The sequence below is a fragment of the Simochromis diagramma genome, unplaced genomic scaffold, assembly GCF_900408965.1.
Source record: "Simochromis diagramma unplaced genomic scaffold, fSimDia1.1 OVJJ01000320.1, whole genome shotgun sequence".
In the NCBI taxonomy this organism is placed as follows: Eukaryota; Metazoa; Chordata; class Actinopteri; order Cichliformes; family Cichlidae; genus Simochromis; species Simochromis diagramma.
The window spans coordinates 1,716,740-1,740,610 of record NW_024386773.1 but is presented as its reverse complement, the minus strand read 5'-3'; the positions used below and the strand labels follow the sequence as shown (position 1 = coordinate 1,740,610).

General features: G+C 39.9%; 1 protein-coding gene and 1 long non-coding RNA gene across 5 annotated transcripts in view; one reads left to right on the top strand and one right to left on the bottom strand.

Annotated features, from left to right (window-relative positions):
• The window catches only part of ca16b (carbonic anhydrase XVI b), a 112,337-nt gene that overhangs the window by 80,374 nt on the left and 8,092 nt on the right, over positions 1 to 23,871 (bottom strand). For 2 of the 4 annotated variants that reach the window (XM_040002356.1, XM_040002336.1), the window contains exon 2: positions 5,397 to 5,492. The exons of 1 other annotated variant lie outside the window; for it this stretch is intronic. In XM_040002356.1, the coding sequence (XP_039858290.1) occupies positions 5,397 to 5,442 (46 nt within the window). In that variant the 5' untranslated portion in view covers positions 5,443 to 5,492. Of the gene's footprint in view, positions 1 to 5,396; positions 5,493 to 15,996; positions 16,002 to 23,871 lie in introns of those variants that run through there. One more of the 4 variants, XM_040002365.1, reaches the window with a different exon arrangement.
• LOC120715594 lies at positions 1,657 to 22,231 on the top strand. Its single transcript, XR_005691681.1, has 3 exons — positions 1,657 to 1,667; positions 4,437 to 4,446; positions 22,133 to 22,231. It is a non-coding gene; the product is annotated as an uncharacterized LOC120715594 (long non-coding RNA).

The window sequence follows — 23,871 nt, the reverse complement described above, 5'->3', positions numbered from 1 at the left end:
TATGATGAAGGAAGCCAAAGAAACTAACAGAGATGATGTGAAAACCTGCAGAGATATAAAAAGGGGAAAAATGATGCATAGCTATGTTCCTGTGGGAGTCTTACAGTGAGTATGATATCATCCCTCTTATGAAAAATGCCTCCATGAACACTACACGAACACCCCCCACCACCACCACACACACACACACACACACACACACACACACACACACACACACACACACACACACACACACACACACACACACACACACACACACACACACACACACACACACACACACACCATGCCTTAAATAACTTTTAATCAAATTTCAGGGTGCAGGTTTCGAGGCTACTTTTACTGAGGTTCATAATCCAAGCACACAGGAAGGTGATGTGTCATGTGCTTCACTCCTCAATGCACTAGACTAATATGTACAAAGTAAGGGGTTAGCACCCTCTTATGGAAAATATGAAGCAATAATGAATATTATTAAAAGCCAACTCACATCACTGTCACGTGTAGCCAGATTTTTTAGAGAAAAACAAAAACTGCGCAAAAATCAGTCGTCTTATTGATAACGCAGGCGAGTTTAAAGAAAAAAAAAGATCTGATCATCAAAAATTACATTTTTTTTTTTCATCACTATGTTTTATTTTTGCCTGAGAAACATCATTTCACATTCTTGGAACGCCCTCACTCCTAAAGTAATCACACTGGTGGCACAATGCTCCTCTATAGGTTACGTTCAGTACTCGTGTGTCTCGCTCACAGTGCTAGTCTATCTATGCAGTTGCTTCTAGCTTCAGGCTAGCCCGACTGTGTGCGTTTCTTTTTACACTCACTTGCACAGAGCAAATGCCTTTAATAACCATTTAGCTGCTAAGGCACGCTCCTCTGTCCTCCATTCACAGCCTTAGCCGCTAATTACCTTCCCCAAGTAATGGCCATTTCTGTATTCCCTCAGTTCTTTCCTTTTATTTTTTTGTACAATCAGCCAGCTGTCTTGACTGGTAGGAACTGGTGGTCTACACGGACCTGAAATGAATGTCCAAAAATCAAATCGTGTCAGCCAGTTGCCTATCTTGATAGTTTTTGGTTTTTTTTCCTTATTTGTTTTATTTTATTTTTTGGCCACCATCCCAGCATAGAAAAACCCAGATACCCAATTACCGGCCCTTCTCTTGCCAACCATGAACAAACAGCATATCAAAATGAGAACTTAGCAAGATAGTTATAAAAAGAAGTATGTCAATGGTGCTGCAGGCTGTTTATTAACGATACCTAACATACTGTCAAAAAACAAAGCCCTAGAATTTAATTGACCAAAGACGCATGCCAACCCAAGCCTGATGTTCTAATTAGAAAATAAGAAGGACCTCAGCATGAATATCAAGATTGTGTCCCACAGGAGTGTGGACTCAGGTGTGGTCAAAAGATGTTCCTGGCAAATAATTTATAAGTCTTTTAAATGGGAGGGGGGGATGGCGGGAGAAGGATCAGACTAGCTGCATAGCCTAAAAGTAAGAAATCATTATCATCTCATTTATAACTGATATTAGCCATTTGCAAAGTGCCGTCATCAGTATTCACAGCAGCTGATAAGAGATGGGAGAAACACCTCAGTTATGTTGTTGAGTCTTGACATTGTACAGTTTCCATCAGAGGGCAGTCTGCAACAAGTAATCTATAGCACTGAGATTGTTAGTAACGACTCAAACAACTACACATGACAAATGTTACTGAAATCTGTTATTGTGTCTCAACGAAAAAAAGAATATGAGCGATATATCAGCTTTATAAAATCATCAAATATTCACATTTGACTTAAAAATCCTATATCACTCGTGCTCCATGTACAAGGTTAAACAAACTGGCAACACAAACATTTCAGTTTTCATTCAAAAATACTTTCAATGTCACTGTGAATATAATTTACCCATTACCAGGCATTGCTAGCAGCAGCTAGCACTTGTTTCCCTGCAGGTTAACGTCCGTACAGGAAGAATGTGGTTACGCATCATTTGGGTCAACTGGTTATTTCACTTTAAACCCGTGCAGCAGACACTTTTCATTTTCTACATCCAAGTACTGCAGACATGTGTTGATTAGCATGACTAATACATGTTTACATTTGGTCCTGAAGAAAACAAACAAACAAACAAACAAACAATATCATTATTGGAAAAAGCTTAAATGTTCTAAGGCTTTTCAGCTTTTTATTCATGTCTATCGCTGAACATTTAACCAGTGTAAAATTGATGTGTGACCCAAAACAAAAAGAAGCAAAAAAACGGTTGCTCTCATCAGTATTTTGTCACTTCATTTGCTAAAAGGCAAATTTCAAATTTTGGTCGATGAATGCATGACAGGACAGAAATACCAATGAAGCGCAAGACACAGTTACAGTGTTTTACAAGAGTGGTGGACCATCTAAACTAAATCAATTATTACAACCACTAACATCATTGGAAAAAAGAAACACACACTCTGACCTTTAGGGGAAAAGAGCAGAAGCACCATTTCATGCAGCAAATGCCATATATTTGGAGTGTGGCCATTACTGAAGGTACAAATTAAAGTCATGTCAGGTATTTGTGATGTACCGCCTCACTTAATCCTTGCTACAGGTGATTTTTCACCAGGCTTACTGAGCCTACTGCCATTACACATTGGCACAAACACAAAATACTAAGTGGGCTAGAGCTGTGCCACATCATCTCGTCTATGATAATCCTGATATAAATGTATTGTTGCTATGGCGATGCCATGCATTCACACCGCCTTGCACGCAACAATGAGACAAGCCCAGGCATGTCTGACAGCAAGACCTTCTGATGACAATTTCGCACCTATAAAGGAAGCCACTTCAACAACCTCGCACAGAAACGCAGTCGTTTTTAAATTATGCACAAAAATTGTTTCCAGCATTAGTGGGAACAAAGTCGTTTCAGCGCTTGAAGCGAAAAAAAGAAAAAAAAAAAGCACACCGTCAAGCACGACCAGGCTATGAAGGAGAAGACACTAGCAGCTGGTGATGTGTGACCCAAAAGTAAACAAATGAGTCAACCAAGCAACACTTGCTGCACTCGCTAGTTGCATTCCATATGACAGGAAGAGCAAACGGTGGATGGAAATTACTGATGTGAAAAGCAAAGCTTTAAGCAGCGAAGCTCAGCCCAAGACAAAACATCACAGGTAGAAAATATTTCTCCGTTTTATTATGTGACAATACTATATAAGAGTTTAGTTTAACAATAAAGTAACTCAAGTGTTAAGTAGTCATGTTGTATTTGTACTTAAGATTTCCATGGAAAACATCATTTAGGCTACTTTTGTGCTTCCATGTGACTTGAGCTGTGTCACTGGATATAATGCTGTGTCACTGCCACCACACTAATGCTGCTGCTGGAACCTCTTTTCACTAGATTCACACTTCAAACTAGGAAGTGTGTCAAAAGATGGAAAATGCCCTGTATTTGCCTACATTTAAAAAAAGCTGCTGCATGTAAGCTGCGAGCAATAAGTCTAATTCTTTATTTCTTTCTTAATCAGAAGTATCACGATATAATTTTGAGGCTATGATGCCCACCGCTAAAGCAGACCAATGCCAAAAACACTGTATATGGCATAATGTTGCATCATTATCTAATTAAAGAACCAAAGTTGTTTATATGATCACAGTTAAAATGTGATCAGGGCTTCCGTTTTTGTAGGCTGCACAGAAAACAATGGCATATCTGAAGTGACCAGAACTACTAAAACAGGCACCACACACCTTGTGGCGAAAGAGCAATCGCGCTTGGATAGTCAAAGCGGGCATTCTTTTCACTGCCTTTACTCGACAACTGGGAGAGACGAGGGCCACAATCAGGAGTGACATGAATACCAAACAAACTTGACTCCAAAGTAGCCACAGTTTGTTTTTGTTTTTTGTGTTTTTATTTGCACAATTTTCTTGCCTAAAACCACAAGAGTCTAGGTTCACAACTGGAGCGCCGAGGACAAAATATTCCATCAGTATATTCATTTTCAGAGCCATGATGCACTCCACCGGCAGAGGGGCCGAGTTAGTTATTTGCAAGGTGGTGTTTTTGGAACTTGGAACCTGTAAATACGATTTTACCGAGTGCTCCTCCCTTCCTGAGCTCTTCCAGTAAAGTGCCCTCCATCAAATCACATAACCCCTATTTCCCATCGGAGCTGCTTGATGGCCTACAGAGGGCTATGTTTGCGCCGGGGTGTGGACGTGTACAGCTGAATGAGAATGAATGCTTTGAAGGAACAAACTGGATATGCTTATCAATTCACCACCACAAAAACATCTTCTGCTCTGCATACAACTGTGCACACGTTTTGCATCCGAGCCCAATAAACAGGAAATTTAAAGACTTTTACCATTACAAGCAGTGCCAAATGTTGCGTGCTATAAAAAGAAAACAAATACCAAGTGCTCAGCAGGTACTCAGATACATTAACTCATGGTCTTGTAAAGTGCTGCTGATGAGTCAAATAATGAGCCATGCCATTATAAATGCATAGAGCCCACTGCTTTTATACTTTTTTTTTCTCCCCTTACAGCAAATTTAGATACCAGAAAATGGGAAAAATTAAACTCTTAAAGCATTTAAATACAGCTTTAGCTTAGAAGTTGATAAAATATGCTTCTGATAGTTTAAAATATTATACCGTAACATACGGTTTTAAATATTTTGATACATTATTTGAGCTCAGCTTCTTTCCTTATTTACAGGTTTATAACTCTAAAAACTTTCCTCCAAGACTACCACCCAAAAAGATGTGATATGCAAATTTATACCCAACTGTGAGATTATTTACAAGCATAAGAGTGCACAGAATGAATCATTCATTAAAGTATACATCAGACAGTTCACTGAGGGCTGCTATATTCATCCATCTTCCAAATGTGTTAAGGTAAACAGCTAAGAGATTGCAATACAGAGTAAGCAAGTCTTCTCAAAAACATTTATTTAGATTAAAAGCAAAGCACCAATAACGCGGTTAGGAATTAAACAATTACATTTTCATAGTACTGCTGACAGCATCCATCAGTCCTAATCTATACTTTTACAAATGAGATAGTTAACTCATTATTTCCTGTTATGAATCTGAACACAGACTCGCTCCACAATATGTCAGTGCTGTTCACTCCAGAGTGCATTTGTTTAATTGCTCTTATTAAAAGCATACATCACAGGTATGCCATTATATGAATCATAAATGCTTTATTAAACCCATTTTGCTATAGCGAGGAGGGGGTGGGGGGTAGGGGGGTGGGAGCTTGATGGCGAAACAGCAGGAAATAAAATGGAAAATGGTGGGTAAGGCAGAAAAGGTAAGCAATTTCCCCTCCTACTTAGGCTCCAGCCACAGCATAAATGAGAGTTCACCTGAATAGGACCAGTAGGGGTCATCAACTGTCCTCCTCTCCCTCATTACGCCTGTGCCTCCATAATGGTTGCCTCCAGTGTGGTGACCCGACGCGACTGTGGGAGGGAGAGATACAGGTCAGAAAACTCAACAGGGAAAAGAAACATTTCTTTTGCAATGCAAACACATACTATGACAAAGCTCCTGTCCCTGCAGCAATTCAGTCTGGATTTTTACTAGTTCACAAACTACTGAAAGGATTTCACGCATAATCAGCCGAACACAGATAATTGCAATAAAATCTCCTGGTTTTCGATTTGAATACGATTTGATGGATATTAATCAGAAGGCTTGTCAGTCGATGTTAGCCAATCAAAGATATATTCATATCTGCGTATCTTGCTGGTAGACGCATTTGTGTGTGTGTGCAGCAATATTACTAAAATGATAAAAACCACATCGTTTTCTTTTTCCTCACATAAATTGTTGGAGGGACACATAGAGCACAAAGAACACAATTAATAAACCGGCACAGAGCAAAGCCAGTATTCCCCCATGCATGAGATTTACTTGGCCACCCAAGAATATTACATGCCACCAAAATATAAGTGGCCTGTCATTTTAGCATTTCTCCATTTTTTTTTTTTGACAGAACTGGAATAATGTGCTCTTATTTGTGCACTAAATTTTCACACTGTCCATCCCTGGCTTTTCTAGTCTTGTGGTCCCCTGTCAGCAGGCTGACCAATCATCGCTGTGGCAGTCCTTGACATAACTCAGCTACCTCGCCAAAGAAGTGTTGCATGCAGACGGACTCCAGCTCCACTGTTTTAGACCACAGCCGGAGAAGGTAGTCCTGTTTCTCCTCTGCTGTGAGCTGGAGGGTCACTAACCAGAACTGGATTAATCCAAGCTCACAGAGGCTCCAGAGCAGAACAAGGACTACCATGGCCAGATGAAGCACATAGTAGTGCAGTGGGGACCCTGTACATGTGATAAGAACCTCGCTGAAGAGGCAGACACACACACACACACACACACACACACACACCTACCCCTACTGAAAATGCTGTTTTACTTTGTGTTTTTGCCTGAGATATCTAAAATCCTTTTTTCAATCACTGTTGATACACACATCAGGTCAGACTGCCTTGAATGTGTGTTTCAGATTGCAGCTACTCTAATCATTTGAGTTTGGTAATGATCACCATCACCAAGTTTATCCTACAACCCACTCTGGTGCCTCCTACACTCTTGCAGTTAACATTAATCACACCCTTTACAGTAGCAGTTGGTCTAGAAAAGAAACAGTCTAATTAGGCTGGACTGTCATTATGCTAACAACATATGCATGGATCTAACAGTATCACAGCAGCTTTTGAGCTAAGCTCCAGTATGTTCAGACTGCCACATTGTTAGGAGTGCAGACAATTGGTCCCATGTCTTTCAGGCCACAACTGTCTTTCACTTGCGGAAAATTACCAGCAAGAAATCAAAAACACTCAAAACACAATGGTACAACAACGTTAGGGGGACAGATTGTTCTTAAGCATACCTGCTCCCTAAAGCATGAAACCCCAAACTACAACAACCAAACTCATTGGGGAAAAGAAATGCTCCAAAACAGATGCAGCCGGAGGGCTAGGGTGGAGGGAAAAAGATTGTCTAGTTGAAGCTATTGTGGGATGAGCACACCTAAAAATAAGAATGTTTTGTGTTGCTTTAAGGATTCAAAACCCGCTGTAGGTTTCAAAAGGTGGAGACGTGGTAATTCTGGTTCGCTGTTGCTTCAAAGATGCAAGAAAGTGGGTGAGCAGATCGTTTCTGTGTAGGAACAGCAGGGCGAACTAAAAACAAAACCAGAGACGACAATCTGCTCGACTGAAAATGGAAGAAGCCACTGTTACTTCTTTCAACATACTTTCTGAATCCACTGAGATTATCCATGTTGTATTAGTTTTTGTACAACTGGTTGGTATGTTGAGTATTGTGTTCTCACCACTTTACATTCAATTGGACACAACAGCCGTTAATATCACTTTTCAAATGCAAAAAAAATCTATTCATGTGGGTTTAATCATCACTTCATTCTCACACAACACTTACTAAAGAGTAAAAAACAAAACAAAAAACATTTAGCACTTAGATCACAACTTAAAGTGGGCATCATTTGCTCACTTGTACATCCCTAGTCTCGTTTGGTCTGGGATTTTATTTGATTGTTAGGCAGTGATAAAATGACAATGTTTGGATAAAGCTTTTTCTTTTGGATGAAATTATAAATGCTACAAATGGGTAATTTTAGCCTATTCATAGGCTGCTGCTAGGTAACATGATGACATCATATTGTAATAGGGACAGGAACCTTCAGGGGCCTAAGCTGTACCTGAGCGCAAGGTCTGACTGTGTTCACAGATACTATAATAGACCATCAGACAGCATTTGTGTAAGGTTTTTTGTTTTGGTTTGGTTTTTAAGCAGACACTTTTCCCCTCAAACAGTGCTTTGTTGAAGCACCTCTTCAACAATTTTAGTTTCAGCCTCTCTAAGGTCTCTCTCTCATGAAAAACCTGGTGGTGGGGGAGGCTGGGGACAGTGCCACTCTAGCCCCACCCCTGAACCCTGACTAAAGGGTGTTTTTTGACCATAAAGTCCATCTCCCAAGAGCGACTCCCGGTCCCCGCCGGCATGCCTACACCACAGGATCTCTGCGGCTGCATGCAGGAGTGAAGAGAAGCCCAGAGGCAACAGACTCACTTGCCTCAGGGGGCCTGTAGAGCAGCTACAGGAAGGGAGATGAAGAGCAAAAGCCGACAGCCAAATGTCACGTGCCACTGAAAGCGGCTGGTTGAGAGACCCTGACCGATTTGGAGACAAGGGCGGCTGGAGGTTATCATTAATAATCCTTTCACAGGTTGAACTGCAGAAATCCTATGACTTTTAATTCTTCTGTATGGATCGTGTTGACCAAGTGACTCTCCCCCCCAAAAAGTCAACTTGGCTGGAGCTGAACAAAACAGGTTGGGCTTTCAGGGAGCGGCAGAAGTGCACCACTGTAAAGAAAAGCACTTGCTTTCCAACACAAGAAATTATCTTGTTATTACAATAATCGTAAATTAAGTGAAAATTCCATGAATCGCTCAGCCGTATAAGAGCTAGTGCAAAGGAAGAACCCAGATATTTCAGCACAGATCTGGATTACACAACTGGCCTTGTTGGCAACTGTGCTCTTTTAGCTGGTCCATGTGTGCCACGCCAGTGAATGCAAAAACGAAAAGCTGGTTATAATAAAGCAAGAAGTCAAAGACAAGAAAACATAGCAACCCACACCCAGTTTATTGGTTTAAATAAAAATCAGTCTGAAATGACACAATTTCTGACTGTCCACTACCATTACACTTCAGACAAAGCTCTGGCCTGTGGACATGGTATGCGATCAAAGCCAATAGTAACATAAGCCATGAGCCATGCAACATGCCAACAGTTAGAATTTTTTTCTTTTGTTGAGGGGACATTACCATCAAAAATAAAAAATAATCCACTGTGTCTTCAGTTCCTCAGATGCTGAGAGTGCACTAAGACTCAATTGCATTTGCTACTGAAGCCAACAAAGAACATTTGGCGTGCTCCGCTCGTGGCAGAGACATTTTAGAGTTAGCAGAAGCGGCTCTGGCAAGTAAATAAAGGGGCAGCCTATAAGGCAGCTGCTAATCCTTTGAGGTTGAGCCAAACTAGCCGCAAGGTGGGCATTATGCAAATGTGTAACATAGTGACTTAGATAGGTCTCAAAAACAAAATAATATGGACACTTTAAAAACTCTGTGCATTAGCTGCCTAGCATTGTTTACTAAAAGACTGAGAAACAGATCATATTTGTTTTAATTAATTTTCTCACAAAAATCAAAACATAAATAAAGCTTTAATGTCTCAATTTGCAACACAAATGTGACAGGATTTCCCGGCTCTTACTGTATTAAAAGACGCAACACTGCATCAGGATGTCGTAACAATAGCTATTTCATATCACACTTGTTAGTGTTCTCATGAGGTTAAAGGAAACTTTGAAACAATAGCAGAACTCCCCGGAGTCCTGAAGCCGAACCACATTTAGACAGTGAGTTGTAGTTGGCTTGATCAGCATCGCCGCTCATCGAATGAACACACACACACACACACACACACACACACCCCTCCAGCCACTTAAGACAAGCGGAGCTCTTACTAATAGTTGCATCATTACTGAGGATTAATTAAACTAAGCACAACTTCAAGCCAAATCTTTCTTGCACTTAAAGCCAGTGCATTACTGTCTCCAAAATTGGTTTCCACTAAGGCGTGAGCTACATACACACCATTTTCCAAATCAAATTCATTGCTTGGAGGGAGGTCACAGAGGCTACATAAGGAAAGGCATAAACAGCTTCTTTGTCTTTGTCAGATGTAGCGATTTACCACGGGGAGTCACGGGTTAATAACAAGTGTGAAACAGAGAGGCAGGGAGTCTGTGAGACTTGGAGCATATTTGAAGGCAGGTTGTGAAACAGGAGGGCTGCACCGTCTTTGATCAGAGAGCATAGGAGACAGCACCATGTCAACAGTTTACACACATCCATGTCAGCCGTCCCCTGTGGGCAAAGGATTAAAGCCACAGCATCTCTGATAGAGCAGAGCAGACAACACAGTCGGTGCTGGGCCTGAAGGAGACTGAGGAGAACCGTGCTGCAATTAAACAACATACTTAAATGTGGAAAGCACATGTGGAACACAGGTAGTCAAATAAGATATTTTATACCATATATTTTTGGCCTGCATCGCCCCACCCCCCACCGTGTGGAATCTCACAAAATAAAGGCTTCCAAACAACTACATAACAACAGTACACTGTGTAGCCTACAGAAACAATTTTTTCCCCCCTTTTTCATCGCCCCGAGGGCAGTTAAATCATCTACACCACCATTAAGCCCTACTATTTGTTCCATAATATCACACTCAACAACAAGCCAAGAACCCCTGAGAGCTCTTGAAAAACAGGAGCCTAACAACAACCACAGGAGCATTTAACTTGCATTAGTCATTGGGGACAGAGATAAAAATTCAATCTCATCACCAGCATTAGTATCAGGTATGTGAAGGATAGTCGGGCTAGCACATCTATGTCACCAAGAGGATTATTTGAGGATGGATTAAGCTATCAAATACATCCTGAGTTGCAATGTCTGTGTAATTTGGATAAACCGTGACAGAGCGCTGGTGTGTTTAATGAGGTAAATTCTATCATCTATGACTGAAATGCACAGCGAAACTATCTCAGTTTATTACTGTAAATTACTTAATGCAGTCAATTAATAAACTGACAAATTCTCTGCACAGATAGTTTTTGTCCTTTGCCTGTTATCAAGGCAATTACACATTGTATGGAGAACCAAAAGTGCCAAAATAAAATAATAATCTTTTTTTTTAAATCATTAATTTTCTCATATTAATTAAAATATCAGTGCATTAAAAACATGTTTCACTATTTAATAAATTATTTCATGGTTCCTGTACAACATGAAATAATTTCAACTGTCACTGCAGCTCGTCAGCAGACCCAAAAGACTGCATAGCAAGTAAAGACAGACCATTCCCACATTCCCAGATAACGGTCTGATACAGTGGGTATCCCAGTGGTATAGACAAGTTTGAAATACTACTGTTTGTGTCATCAAATACACTTGGGATCTTTTTTTAAGGTCAGAATCTAGTGGCTTAATCTTTAAATATCTAAGCCTTTATTCAAAAGTGCTGCGTTTTCAAAGGTATCAGGTCTCATCAGCCTAACAGCCAGCTCGCCTCTCAGCTGACCAGGTGGTCAGACCTCATGATACCCACCAAGAAAAGCCTCCTCCTGGCACACTGTTTTCACAACCCAAACACTCACTCAGCTCTCAGTGGAGGGTGAACACGGCATATAATTCACTTCAATGGGGAATTATACTTTCCGTGTCCGTGAGTCCGCTAGGGGCCATTCAGGTGCTGGTGTCATAAATTACATCATTAGACAGCGCGAGGGTCCGTGTGCCGGCCTGTTTTATGTGATCGCGCAGACTAATCTGCGGATAATTGACTTTACAGTGCAGCAATTATGCGCGATCCTCAGGCGGCACTGTTGCTGCAGATGTCGGACTATAATCGGAATGACTACTCGGCCTTCAGGTCTCCAGCCACAACAGAGTATTATCTAGGCTTTCAGATGACATCTAACAGGTGATGTATGGATTATTGCAGTGTTTTATTTATTCCACAATAATTACATTTGGCCGAGTTAATCATAATGTTTCTCCAGAGTGCTCTCAGTACATTATTTCATTAAGTTCAGATGTGTTATATTTGTTTATAACAGTTTACTTTCAATTAAAAAGTGACAGTAAACATATTTTAAATACAAGGAGGAAAGAGTATTTTTCACCAGGAGCACAAACATCCGGACCAGGATGTTAACGCTGCATGTGGATATTCTGATGACAAGCCTGCTCAATAAATAATTATATTATCTCTTTTTATTATTTATTCAACTGCATTCTAAACACCAGCTGTCTGTTAAAAGTTTTTCTACTAGAGGTAAAATAAATAAATTGTTCTTTGTTTTTTTTTTCTTCAATGAGCATTGAGAGTTATGTAAAAAAAAAAAAAAAAAAAAAAAAAAAAGTTTTTAATGAATCTGCTGTTGATTAATCAGAAACACTGAATTTAACATACCAGTGTACTCCAGTCCAGTGTTTGACCTTTCAAAATAATTTCATATTAACCGGCCATTTATAGTTGAGCATTTTGCTAAAAGCTTTACAAAAACATATATACATTTTAAAAGAACACAGGTAATTAGATCTCTTATGTGCCATTTTCACTGTAAAAATTAGTCAAGTCAAGTAGAAACTAGAAAGCATGCAAATACAAACTCTGTACTTGATATTGAGAAACTTAAATTAACTAAAAGGCATAGTGTCCACTTGATTCCCCGGCAAAGTCCCCCAACTTTGATAGCTGACCCATGAAATAGATTCATGAAGCAATGCAGCACAGCAGGCATAACATATATTTTTAAATATTGGAAATTCTTAATTTATGTATTTATTATTAGTATTACTTTAATTTTTTTTATTTATTAAAAATAAAATATCAATATTTTAATTGGTCAATGGTTCATTAACCAATTTTAATTCATTAACAGCATATTTAATTATGAAATTATTTAATTTTGAGACTCTTAGCTATCCATAACAGAAAACCCTGCCAGATGATATTTAAAAACAAAATCCACACAAACCCAAGTCATGCAGTTTCATTTAGTGCTCAAAAAAAAAAAAAAAGGAGGATAATGCTTCATAATCTAAAAATGGATTTCCAGAAATAGACGACCAGGCCCGTTTTTCATGATGTGTTTTGGTTTCATCTAACGTAAAAATAAAGATCAATTGTACTTGTACTAGTACATGGAGAGCCTTCGGGTAGTCTATCATTTGTTTCGAACCTCAGTGGCAGCATTTGGCTTTAAAATATAAACCTGTCAATATTCTATATTTTAGCCATTAAAGGCAAATCCCATAAAAACACCAAACCCTCTAAAGCACCGACTCTGTATGTTAGCATTTCAGGCTTTACCTGCTGAGAACAAACCAATTACACAAAACACCTCAAGTTTTTCAGCAAACTTGAGTCATTAACAGGAGGAAACAGCATATTAGTCCAGAGCTATTTTCAGTCACAGATTTTGTTCGCTAATATTTACTCCAGCAGGACAGTGTATGTGGGTCTGACGTAAAATAAACTGCCCATGTTCGTGGTAATAATGAGAATAAGTCACGAAACAACAACAGTGCGGCTTATTGATGTATTTTTAATTAGTTTTGACAAAACTATGCTGCAATATGCAACATCATGCTTTGAAAGCTGAGACTATATTTGCTAGTAGGATCAATTTAACACTGGCACTGGCCTCTCCATGGAATTTCTTGAACATAAGAGAAACAAATTATCAGTCTTCAAGGGCTGCAGCGATTTAAGCACTCTCTTACCAACAACTTAACCTTAAAGGGACAGTTCATAACAAAAATTTAATTTACTTAATTTTCCCTGTAGCCTACGGTGCCATATATCCTGCTAAATCCTTTTACATCGAACAGTTTGGGAGCAGGTTATCAGGTGATGGGAAGAAAACAGCACTAGCTCGGTAGATTGTTTGAGTAACCAGGTCATTATTTCTGGAAAGCGATTGCTGCTGAGTTTTTACTGCTCCGAGCATTACGAGGCATTTAGTTCCTTTATATTCAAGAGAAATAATCTCTGCAGCTGATCTCTCCGAAGCTGGGGAACTTGCATTGTCACAATCTAAATGGATAACTAGCATCACAGGCTAGGGGGGAAAGATATGCATTTTATTATGGGGAGAATTGTTGCTTTAAAAACTGAGAAAGGCTTGTTCCAATCCCTGTAGCATCCCCGATGTTACCCTACCCTAATATGCCTGTTTATTTCAACTTAATTATCAAAGGAAAAACAACTTGGCTCACTTGCACCATTTCATTAACATAGTGCATGTCTGCCTCACCATTTCACCAGGAGCTTTTTAAAGAAAGAAAGAAAGAAAAAGAAAAAGAAAAAGAGAGAGCGATAAGAAAAACACCTTTTGGCAACAATAACATCCCAGAAAAGTGTGCACTTTGAGCAAGGTATTTTGCATCACCGTCATAGCCCCTAATGGATGTGCCCATGTGTTTGAATGAAGTGGATACTGTCCAACGAGTGCGTCAGCACTGATCCATTTTTCATATTCTCCTCCACATTTGTCCTGCTTTAGATTCACACGGCGGCATACAGACATTTTGACAGTAGTTGTTGTGGGAGAGGGAAGCTTCACTTCACCCGCCCCCATTTTCTCAGCCATCCCCCTAATTAGAGGGAGAGAGAATGCATATAATTAAATGTACTAATTAGACAAACTACAGTCTAAACAACTTTTACATTATTCTGCCTGAATTCAGACTCACGAGAAGCGAGCAGCGTTTTTACAGGCATCATGAGTGTCTAAAGGCTAGACTCGCGCATGCAAAATCTCTATCTATATAAAAAGGAAATGTGTATTCTGAAGGAGACAGCTGCTGTCAAATGGAAGGACATCTGCTTCACTTTCTGTTTAACGGATATCTTTTCGCCAAACACACGTACATTTCAAATGGCCCTTTTTTATTTGATATGCCAAGTACCTCAGTCTATCCGCAGCGCACGGTGCATAGTTCCACATCAAGCCACAGTGGTAAAAACAAGGTCGGCAATCTGACTGTGAAGCAGAGAAAAATAAGTGGAGTTTGATCTTGTGAGATCATGTGTTTCTCATTCCTCGGGAAGCGGTCACACCAAGACCTCGGGAACACGAGAACTGCCAAGATCAGCCAAAGATATGGCGCACGGGGAGCCAGGCCTTAGGGCTAAGACATCAAACTCAGAAATAATAAAACAACAAATATAATCCCAATGCAGATATTTAGAGCTACACAGCTAAAAGCAAATGAGCAGCTTCAGCAACAAGGACACAGACATCCTTGGGCAAGAGAAATGTAGTTGTAGTACAGTAAAATTAAGCCCATTAGTCCGGTGCTAAAATTGTTCCGCGACTGAAATTTCCAAAATTTCCCTTGACACCTCTTTTTTTTTTTTAAATGCATATTAGCATATCTGTTAACATGTCCAGATCCATCTAGCTTCGTGTTCATCATGTTAATTGACAGGAAGTGCAGCCGCACATTCAGTACATGGCTGTTTTGTCAATGCCACACAGAGTGCTGAAAGCCTAAAACGCGGCTCCACGCCGAGTTGGAGAGACGGGCAGAGATGGCGAAGAGACAAAAACTCGCAGCTCGCACGAGTATACGAATGCTATCAAAACACACACGACGGTGAGCATTGTGTGCATTATGGACCGCCTCCCAAACAGAAAACATTTTTTGTTTGTGTTTCATTAGGAAACCTGTACAACAAAGCAAGCTGAATAGGACGAAGGGCAAAGGAGGCCTACTCGACTTTCTCATTATGCCACACTTGCTCTGCAGTTTTTTCTGTAAACTTCTCAGGCGAAAACTGGGTAAGGCCATCTCATTATAATCAAATCCAAACGTGTCACCCAGCCTCCCCACTCGCAGTTTATGCGCATGCATTCCCAGCAGTTTTTCGCCAATTAGAAAGATATACTGTGAACATCTGTGTCACTTGCGTTTTAATATTATATAAGTTAGAGGTGATGAGGCCTGAGCAGTGCAGTGTGTCATGTGTTAAACCTTTTACCACAAGAAATAAGTGAGAAACGCAGTACATCAAATGTCAGACTTTGATAACGCATGTGGGCGAAAAGGTCTAGATGAAAGTCTCCAGTGTATTTAGGCTTCCTTGAAAATGGAAAAAAAAAAAAAAAGGGGAAAAAAAAGAAAAAAAAAAAGAACAAAGTACACATCCTGACATTTATTCTCTACTCATTAGATGCCGGTAAAGAATAGAACTGTTCTATTGTCTGACCAAAGCCAGCTCTTGTGAATTAAAATTGGACGGCTTCCTGTGGGGGATTCGGTGTTTAACATTGCCACTTACAACCAGGCTGAATCTACAAGGCAAATCTATAGGGCAACGCTAGTACAGTGAATTAAGTGCATTAAGAAGCCAGAGTGTTCACTGATTGAGTGCATCAGGGCTTCTGATGAAAACCATTAAAAAGATTAAAACAAATTCAGGCCTGCGACCTTTACTAGACCAGCTATAGCTTGTTCCTTTCACGGACTACAATAAAGCATCCTCAAATGTGCCTCCACACACAGTGGCAGGACTGGACATAACAGCTCTGACAGTGTCAAGAAAATTTACTGTGTAAAGTGAGTTTTCAATTTTCAATATGTGGCAATTGGATCACTTAAGTGCCAAGAGCTTATGAGGTCATTCCTCAGGACACAGTGTGCAGCCCTGCATGAATTGTCTAGTTATTGATTCTGAAATAAATTCAGCTGGCTCTGGTGGATGCATTACACTCCTCGCACATTACTGGTGTTCCTGAATGGTGATGCTTGATTACTGGTAATATAAATGGGTCCATCTAGGAGCATGACACCGACACCACCAGGCCAGATATTTGATCGCAGTGACTGTAGGACAACCTAGCATGAAAATGTATGTTGGCATAGCTTCACGGGGATGATTTAAAGACAAGCATCTACAAAACAATTGTCAAGTTGAAAAATATTGCCCGAAATTCATTAAATAGTTTGGAACCAAATCAAATACCTGTAGAAATGTGCCTAGCACCGATGAAAAATACCCAACCTTCGAGTTGCTAGCCAAATGACTCAATGTTAACCATAAATAATAGCAACTGCATAGGGCCTTGCATCACTTCCAAACAGACTTTGTATGCCTGCCTGGGGCCATACAAGCAGTCAGACCTCCTCCTTTCCCCTTTAAATGCTTTTTGATGTTGGGCTCTAATCAATACTTGAAGGCTGAATTTAGAAACGATAAATAAAACCATGAAGTGCAATGCACTTGATACATCTCCAACGCTCTCTCCAGTAGCCTCGCTAGTATGCAGTGTCGACTATTTGCAGTTCATTAGGTTTTTACCCCACCCTGCATGCGGTGTACAACAACCATCGTGCACTTCCTCAAATATTCAGTGTATCAGTCTGCTGCTGCGCTACAATGTATTCTTTATATAGTAAAATAATCCTAATGATAAACTTTGGTTTGCTACAGCAGGAAGTGTGCATTAGCCCATTCACTGACGAGTCCATGCAGCCATTGAACAGCATTTCCAATTACAAGTTCTCTTACTTAAACTTCCTGCATGATAGGATCAGACTTGTCCCGTAGATTTCGTGATGCATGCTTTGGTCACATTCATCTAATGTCACTTTTTAATGCGCTAATTTCCAAGAAATAACATGCTTTAGAAAATTTAATTTTTCCCCTCACATTGAGACGTCCTCAGTTCTCTGTTCCCATTGTTACCATTTAACTGCAAAACTGCAGTGCTTGTTTCCAGTAATTACAAACTGATTGATTTTGGCTTTGAAATTAAATTTTTTAAATTTCTAAGATAATTTCAGAAAAATAAAAATAAAAAGATACCCTTAGAACTACCTGTAGTTTTATTGGGAATAGCAATAAAGCTAATGAATTCTAAAGTGGCCCCTTACTGGCTCAGCATCCAAAGCAGTTTATTTTTTATCCGCGATCTTAAATCTTAAATTTAAAGCATAACGGGTCCAAACAATATATAAATGCTGATTAACTTGGGAGGTATTACACAGGAATCCGAGTGGCATGCTGCAATAGGGTGGCCGCTAATTAGCCAAAAGGGATTACAAGACTGTTAAAGCACCAGTCATCTATGCCAACATATCAATCATGACAAATGAGGACATCTGCTCATAACAGCTCCTCGACATTCACTCTTTTTTTTGGCCTTGTTTTCATATACACCAGCTTGGTGATTTTGGTGCCTAATCATTGGCACTTTTCTGTTCATTCAATGTTAGTCTATCAAAAGACCGCCATAGACTTTTTACAGCAGACTCACTAAAACCAACATGGCACGGATGTAATCTACATGTAGAAAAAGCTATTTAAGGCTGATAAACAAGAGATTCAGAGCACAAAAGAGCAGGCAAAAACAAACAGCATTCAATTGAGAGGTACTTGGCTGTGACTCAAGGTAATGATTCTAATCAAACAGCATTAGAGCCAGCTCGCACAGGCATTTAGTTGCAGTTCTTATGACCGAATGATATGGTCCAGAAAGTGGCTGCATGTGCCAAATTCCAAGTTAACATAATCTAAAGATGTCAAGATATATTTCATCAGCATCCCTTAAGCACGAATGACAACCATCCTAGTATATTTATAAAGCTGGAAACTGGGCAGTGTTTGCCATCATCTCTCTAAATATTGTCATAATAATTTCCATCTATTGACAAATTTATGAAGCAACTAATTGCTCCTCCACCACCACTACACTGCTACCCTTCAAATATGGTGGTGGAGTTCAGCAAAATGGTGAGCCTTGCAAGTAGTAAGCTGAATACCCCCTAAGTGCCATCATCCTTATTGGAAAAAGTACTTTAGTCAGTCTATTCAGAGAATATTCACATGCTTAAATACATGATTAACCTTTTATCTCAAAGCGGCAACTTCCACTTTAACAAGAAGACACTCAGTAATGTTACTGGTACCATAAGGCCTATTCAAAGCATTTAATTCTAAACATTACAGCAACACAGATGATTGTCTTGAGATCTGAGAGGCTGAAGCAGCAGAGTGGTTGCTAGCTCCCACCTGCTTGACGCTGGCTGTTAAGCGTGGGGACAGATGATCTCTGCAATCCCTGAGTGATTAGTGGTTACCTTGGGATGGATCTGCTCTGCTTCAGTAAACACATGTGTTGTTAGGTTTAGATTAGCTGTGACAATAACATGGAGCAGCTATCACACTTTCAGTTTATGCCGGTGTTTGACAGATAAGCGGACACACGAGAATTTGTGCGACAGCGCAGCTCAAACTATCCAGGGATAAAACAGAAGGACTTTTTTTTTTTTTTCTTCCTCCTTTTTTGGTTTTGATAAATGTTCGATAAATTCAGCTGTTTACTGTGTTGTCATAAAATTTCACCGTCTGGTGAATATGAGAGTTGTCTTTGTTGTGGAAGTATAAAACAATATCTTTCTGAAATATGGAAATGTCAAACGTAAAGGCCACGGTATTCAAATCCCTAGTTAATTAGGGTCCTACTACCAGGAGTGTTTGTGTTGAAGTACAGAAACATTTGCATTCCCCAAAGGGAAGCGTGTCAACAGGATCGATAGCGTAGACTCCAAACTCCTGGTCTGACTTAAAAAGCCTCCAACTCAGCAGATCTTCTCCCCAGGAATCCCCTGAAATTAACCAACACCAAATTTTCCCCACTAGCAGCCTATGGTACTTATTTACAATATCCATTTTGTGAATGAGTGAAACATCCAAAAGGAAGCCATGAATAATGATATATTATGTACCTAAAAGTGGCTTAGGACCACCACAGTAGAAGATGGTTAAAAACCCAATTACCCTGAACCTTTTACCTGTTGGTTTCTGGCTGAAAAGAACATCGATCTCATTCTCAACCCAAAGGAAAGAGCCTTGGGACTCATCTGTTAAGGTGTTAACTTAAGGAGTTTAATCATCATTACAACAATGGTGATTGTCTGCCCAAAAAGATTTGGGTCAGATGAAAGCACAAGGGGCGCCGAGCCAGCTCAAACTCCTTAAACAAATAGGTTTCCGGGAGTCAACATTGTAAAAACGGGGCAAAATAAACAATACCAAAATTTTACGTCATAAATCAAGAATGCCCACAATTACGTGTAACAGTTTGTGTTGCCTCTAATGGCATCGTTTTCATTAAGTTATTTACTTATGGCTTTGATTTTTGTAGTCGTGGTGCTCCATAAAAGCAATCATGAAAATGAAGGCATAAATACAATCAGACTAACGTGGCACCATGTCAAGCTTATGTTAATGTTCATTTGCTCTTCCATTCAAATAAAACACTTTCCCATCTCGTTGAAGGTCAAAGCCTGAATGATGCGTACAATTTCATACACAAGTCCTGCCGTGACCTAAATTTGAACTAGCAAAAAAAGAAAAGAAAAATGTCGCGCTGGCTTTCTATAGTTGCTCAAGATAACAAGAATATAATTTATGTAAAGGTTAAAATGTAATTCATCACACACACACACACACACACCTTGACTCTCATTCAACAAGCTTATTTTGCATTCTGCCAAGCACTCTGAGCTTGATAAAACATGCACCGCCTAATCCTATATCTTCAGTGATTGTCGCCATAATTCATGACAGGGAAAATGAGCCTCGTGGAGGAGATAGCCTACTTTTGAATTTGTTTTTTCCTCGCCTCGGAAAAAGACAATCTTGAATGTAACCCACATTTAAAAAAAATAATAAAAAAAATTTTAAAAAAAAAAAAAAGAGCAGAGAAACACACCAAGTGTGCACAAAGGAAATACGTATGGTCTGTTGACACACAACACTAAACAGCACAAAAAAAAAAAAAAAAAAAAAAAAAGCCCCATTGTTTCCATTTTCCACAGGGCAACACTGACAGACAGTTCAGCTGTAAGTAAAGCCGACACGGTATCACGTCGAGGGAAGATTTTTTTTTTTTTTTTTTAAAGGGGAAAGAGGACACGGCGACGGAAGGACACAGGACATTTATTGATATAGCCAAGTCCTCCAGTGCAGCAGTAGATGTCCTTCGGTGAGAGTGCGTTATTGCCTGGACATTAATCACTATTGTCACGAAGCACAGGAAATAAGTACACGAGTTTCCCCGGCAGCATTTTCCCCCCTTTCTTTTAAACCCGCCTGGTCCGTTCCAGTGCGCGCGTGTGTATGCGTGCATATGTGTATGCGCGTGCATCGTCGGGTGTTGCTAGGACAAATGAAATGATTTGGAGTGAAGTGGCCGTGAGTCATTCTAAATGATTAAAATGCTACTGTGACCAGCTCCGAGTATCTTGGCTGAAAGAGTGAGGGAAGTCAACCATACACGCACCAAGTAATGAAGTGATGACTGATTGCCTTGATTAACATAAGTTACACAAATAAACAGTTTAATCACCATTAATATCAAATTACAGTAATTATCTTATAAAATAAACACTCTTCCCAGAACGTTGAGCTCATATTGAAATTCTCCACTTCAATATTAATTCCTGCAATTTCAGGCAGGGCAATCTCACCCTCAATGTCAATGGAAGCCAGTGAGCTCAAATACACAAGGCCTTTTCGCTGTGTTTTTACACCAGATCAGTCTTTGCCAGACAGAAAATGTTGGGGGGGGGGGGGGGGAGAGATGCCTATATTTATAAGAAACAATTAAATTCATACTTAATGACGCTTCTCTTTTCTTATTAATTTTCCTCCGGTTTTTGTGGGAGGAGAAGGAACGCTGCAGTCACACTTCCAATTAAAGGAGTGGAAGTAATAAATAGAAGTAAAACAGTCACAAATTGTCTCCAGCCACATCAATTTTAAATGAGCTGCAAATGTGTCTTCAATACGCCTGTAAAACAAAAGGAAATCCCAAAGCAACTGACAACAATATTGGAAATGCAGTTGCTAAGAACAGAGTGCTCGATGATGCTCCATTTCTGAAACTTACATTAAGCACTACAGAGACATAAAAGAGCCGTGGCACAACTGCAAATCGATGAAGCTGTATCGAGTGGACAAGAGTTGGCCTTGGCACTCAGATCTACAGTCAGACACTTTATTAGGTACACCTTTCTAGAAACGGGTTGCACGCCCTTTTGCCTTCAGAACTGCCTCAATTCTTCATGGCACAGATTCAACGATGTGCTTGGAAACATTCCTCGGAGATTTTGGCCCACATTCATGTGATAGCATCACAGAGTTGCTGCACATTTGTCGGCTGCACATTTGTCGGCTGCACATTTGTCGGCTGCACATTCACGATGCAAATCTCCTGCTTCACCACATCCCAAAGGTGCCTTATTGGATTCGGATCTGGTGACTGTGGAGGCCATTAGAATACAGTGAACTCATTGTCATGTTCAAGAAACTAGTCTGAGACAATACCGGCTTTGTTACATGGCGTGCTAGAAGCAGCCATCACAAGATGGGCATAAAAGGATGGACATTGTCACCAATACAACTTAGGTAGGGCTGTGCTATTTAAATGATGCTCAGCTGGTACTAAAGTGGCCAAAGTGTGCCAGAAAAATATCCCTCACAGCACCAGAAGCTTGAACCGTTGATACAAATCCATAACGGTTCAGGCTTTTATGCTGTTTAGATTAAATTCTGACTCTACACATTTAAATGTTGCAGCACTAACTGAGACCTGTCAGACCCATTCCTCTATTCTTCACTGTTGTAACACATCCTTTCCTGCCCTTAGCTGACCGGGACAGCACCCAGTGTGGTCTTCTGCTGGTGTAGCCCAACTACATCAAGATTCGATTTGCTGTGCATTCAGAGATGCTCTGCAGTGTGGCAATTCTCCTCTGAGTTTTAGCTAACTAACATCAAACAATGGTATACCAAGTCGTGACTAAAGGATTTCTTTTTCAAAAAAACAAACAGCAAATGTATATGGCACTTGTTAAACAGAGCAATGAAGACGGTGAACTAAAAACAGTGTTATTTAAAGGGTTAGCGAATTTGGTCCAGTTGAAATAATGATCTGCTACCTGCTGGCTATCATATTTATATTAGCCTGAGAAAAACACAGGATGAGGATTAATACAGTCTCAACGAAAGCACACGTTGATTCCTGATTGACAGAGACAATTAACATCATATGGCAAGAAGAATAAAATCAAAAATTCAGACAAGAAAACTGAGACGACCCCATTCACAACACAAGGTTAGTCATTAATACGATGCTGCATGGTTTGGATTACTTGCTATATAAAAGTTCTGATCCTAAGCTTAATGTCATCTTAGTTTGGCGAGAGTGATTCTTTCCTAAAGATTAAAAGGAAAACGTGTGCGCATGGGACACTGAGAGAACACAGGCTGTGGTGTACACCCTGTGTTTTTAAAAAATTTAGCTTAAAGACATGCTGCGCATGAAGAGTGCTAATAAAAAGCTGTAGAGGCTGAGAATGACAACTGAGTAGTTTTGGAGGGCTCGTGTCTACTCAAAACACAAGAGACAAAGCACTGCAGCACACTAAAAAAAAAAAATCCAACATTAAAAAGCCTCCAACTCAGAAGCAGCTTGGACCCAGAAACGAGGTCAATAAGTCATCACTTAATGAGCAGATTCCACAGATTGACAGCTGGTAGTTAATCAACAATAACGTCCCTAAAAAAGGCAGGGAAGAGAAACACCCCAGCTACCAGGAATGCAGATAATGCGGGCTTTGAAACCCACATTATCTTTTTATTAAACAAACCAGTTTGCTTAATAAACCATAAGTAAGGAAACACATTCAATATGTTTGATTAAACAATGTGTAGAGGGGGGGGGAAAGCTCTAAAAGTAAATATGTCTTTTGTTTGCTCGTTCTTTGAGAAGAAGCTAAGCTTCTCTGCTTCAGAATGCACACAGTGTGTTAGTGCTGGTACTTTTCCACAGGAGAAAGCACACTTTAACATAAAAATGTTGGTAATCTGTCAGCACTGATAGTTTAGACAGCCAGTATTTGCAAACCTTCTACAATCTCAGAGTGATTGCAGTCAGTCCAAGTGAGATGGCAACTGTTTGCAGAAATATCGTCTCCTTTCAGGCGACCTGGTCGACCAGCTTGCAATCAAAAGTGGTTGTGAGTGTGCAACATCAACAAACTCTGGACAACCATTATAGTCCTCACAATTTTCAAGTGGTCAGAGAACGGGAAATATTTTTAACTTAATACAATCACCATCCAACCATTTATTATTTTTATTTTTACT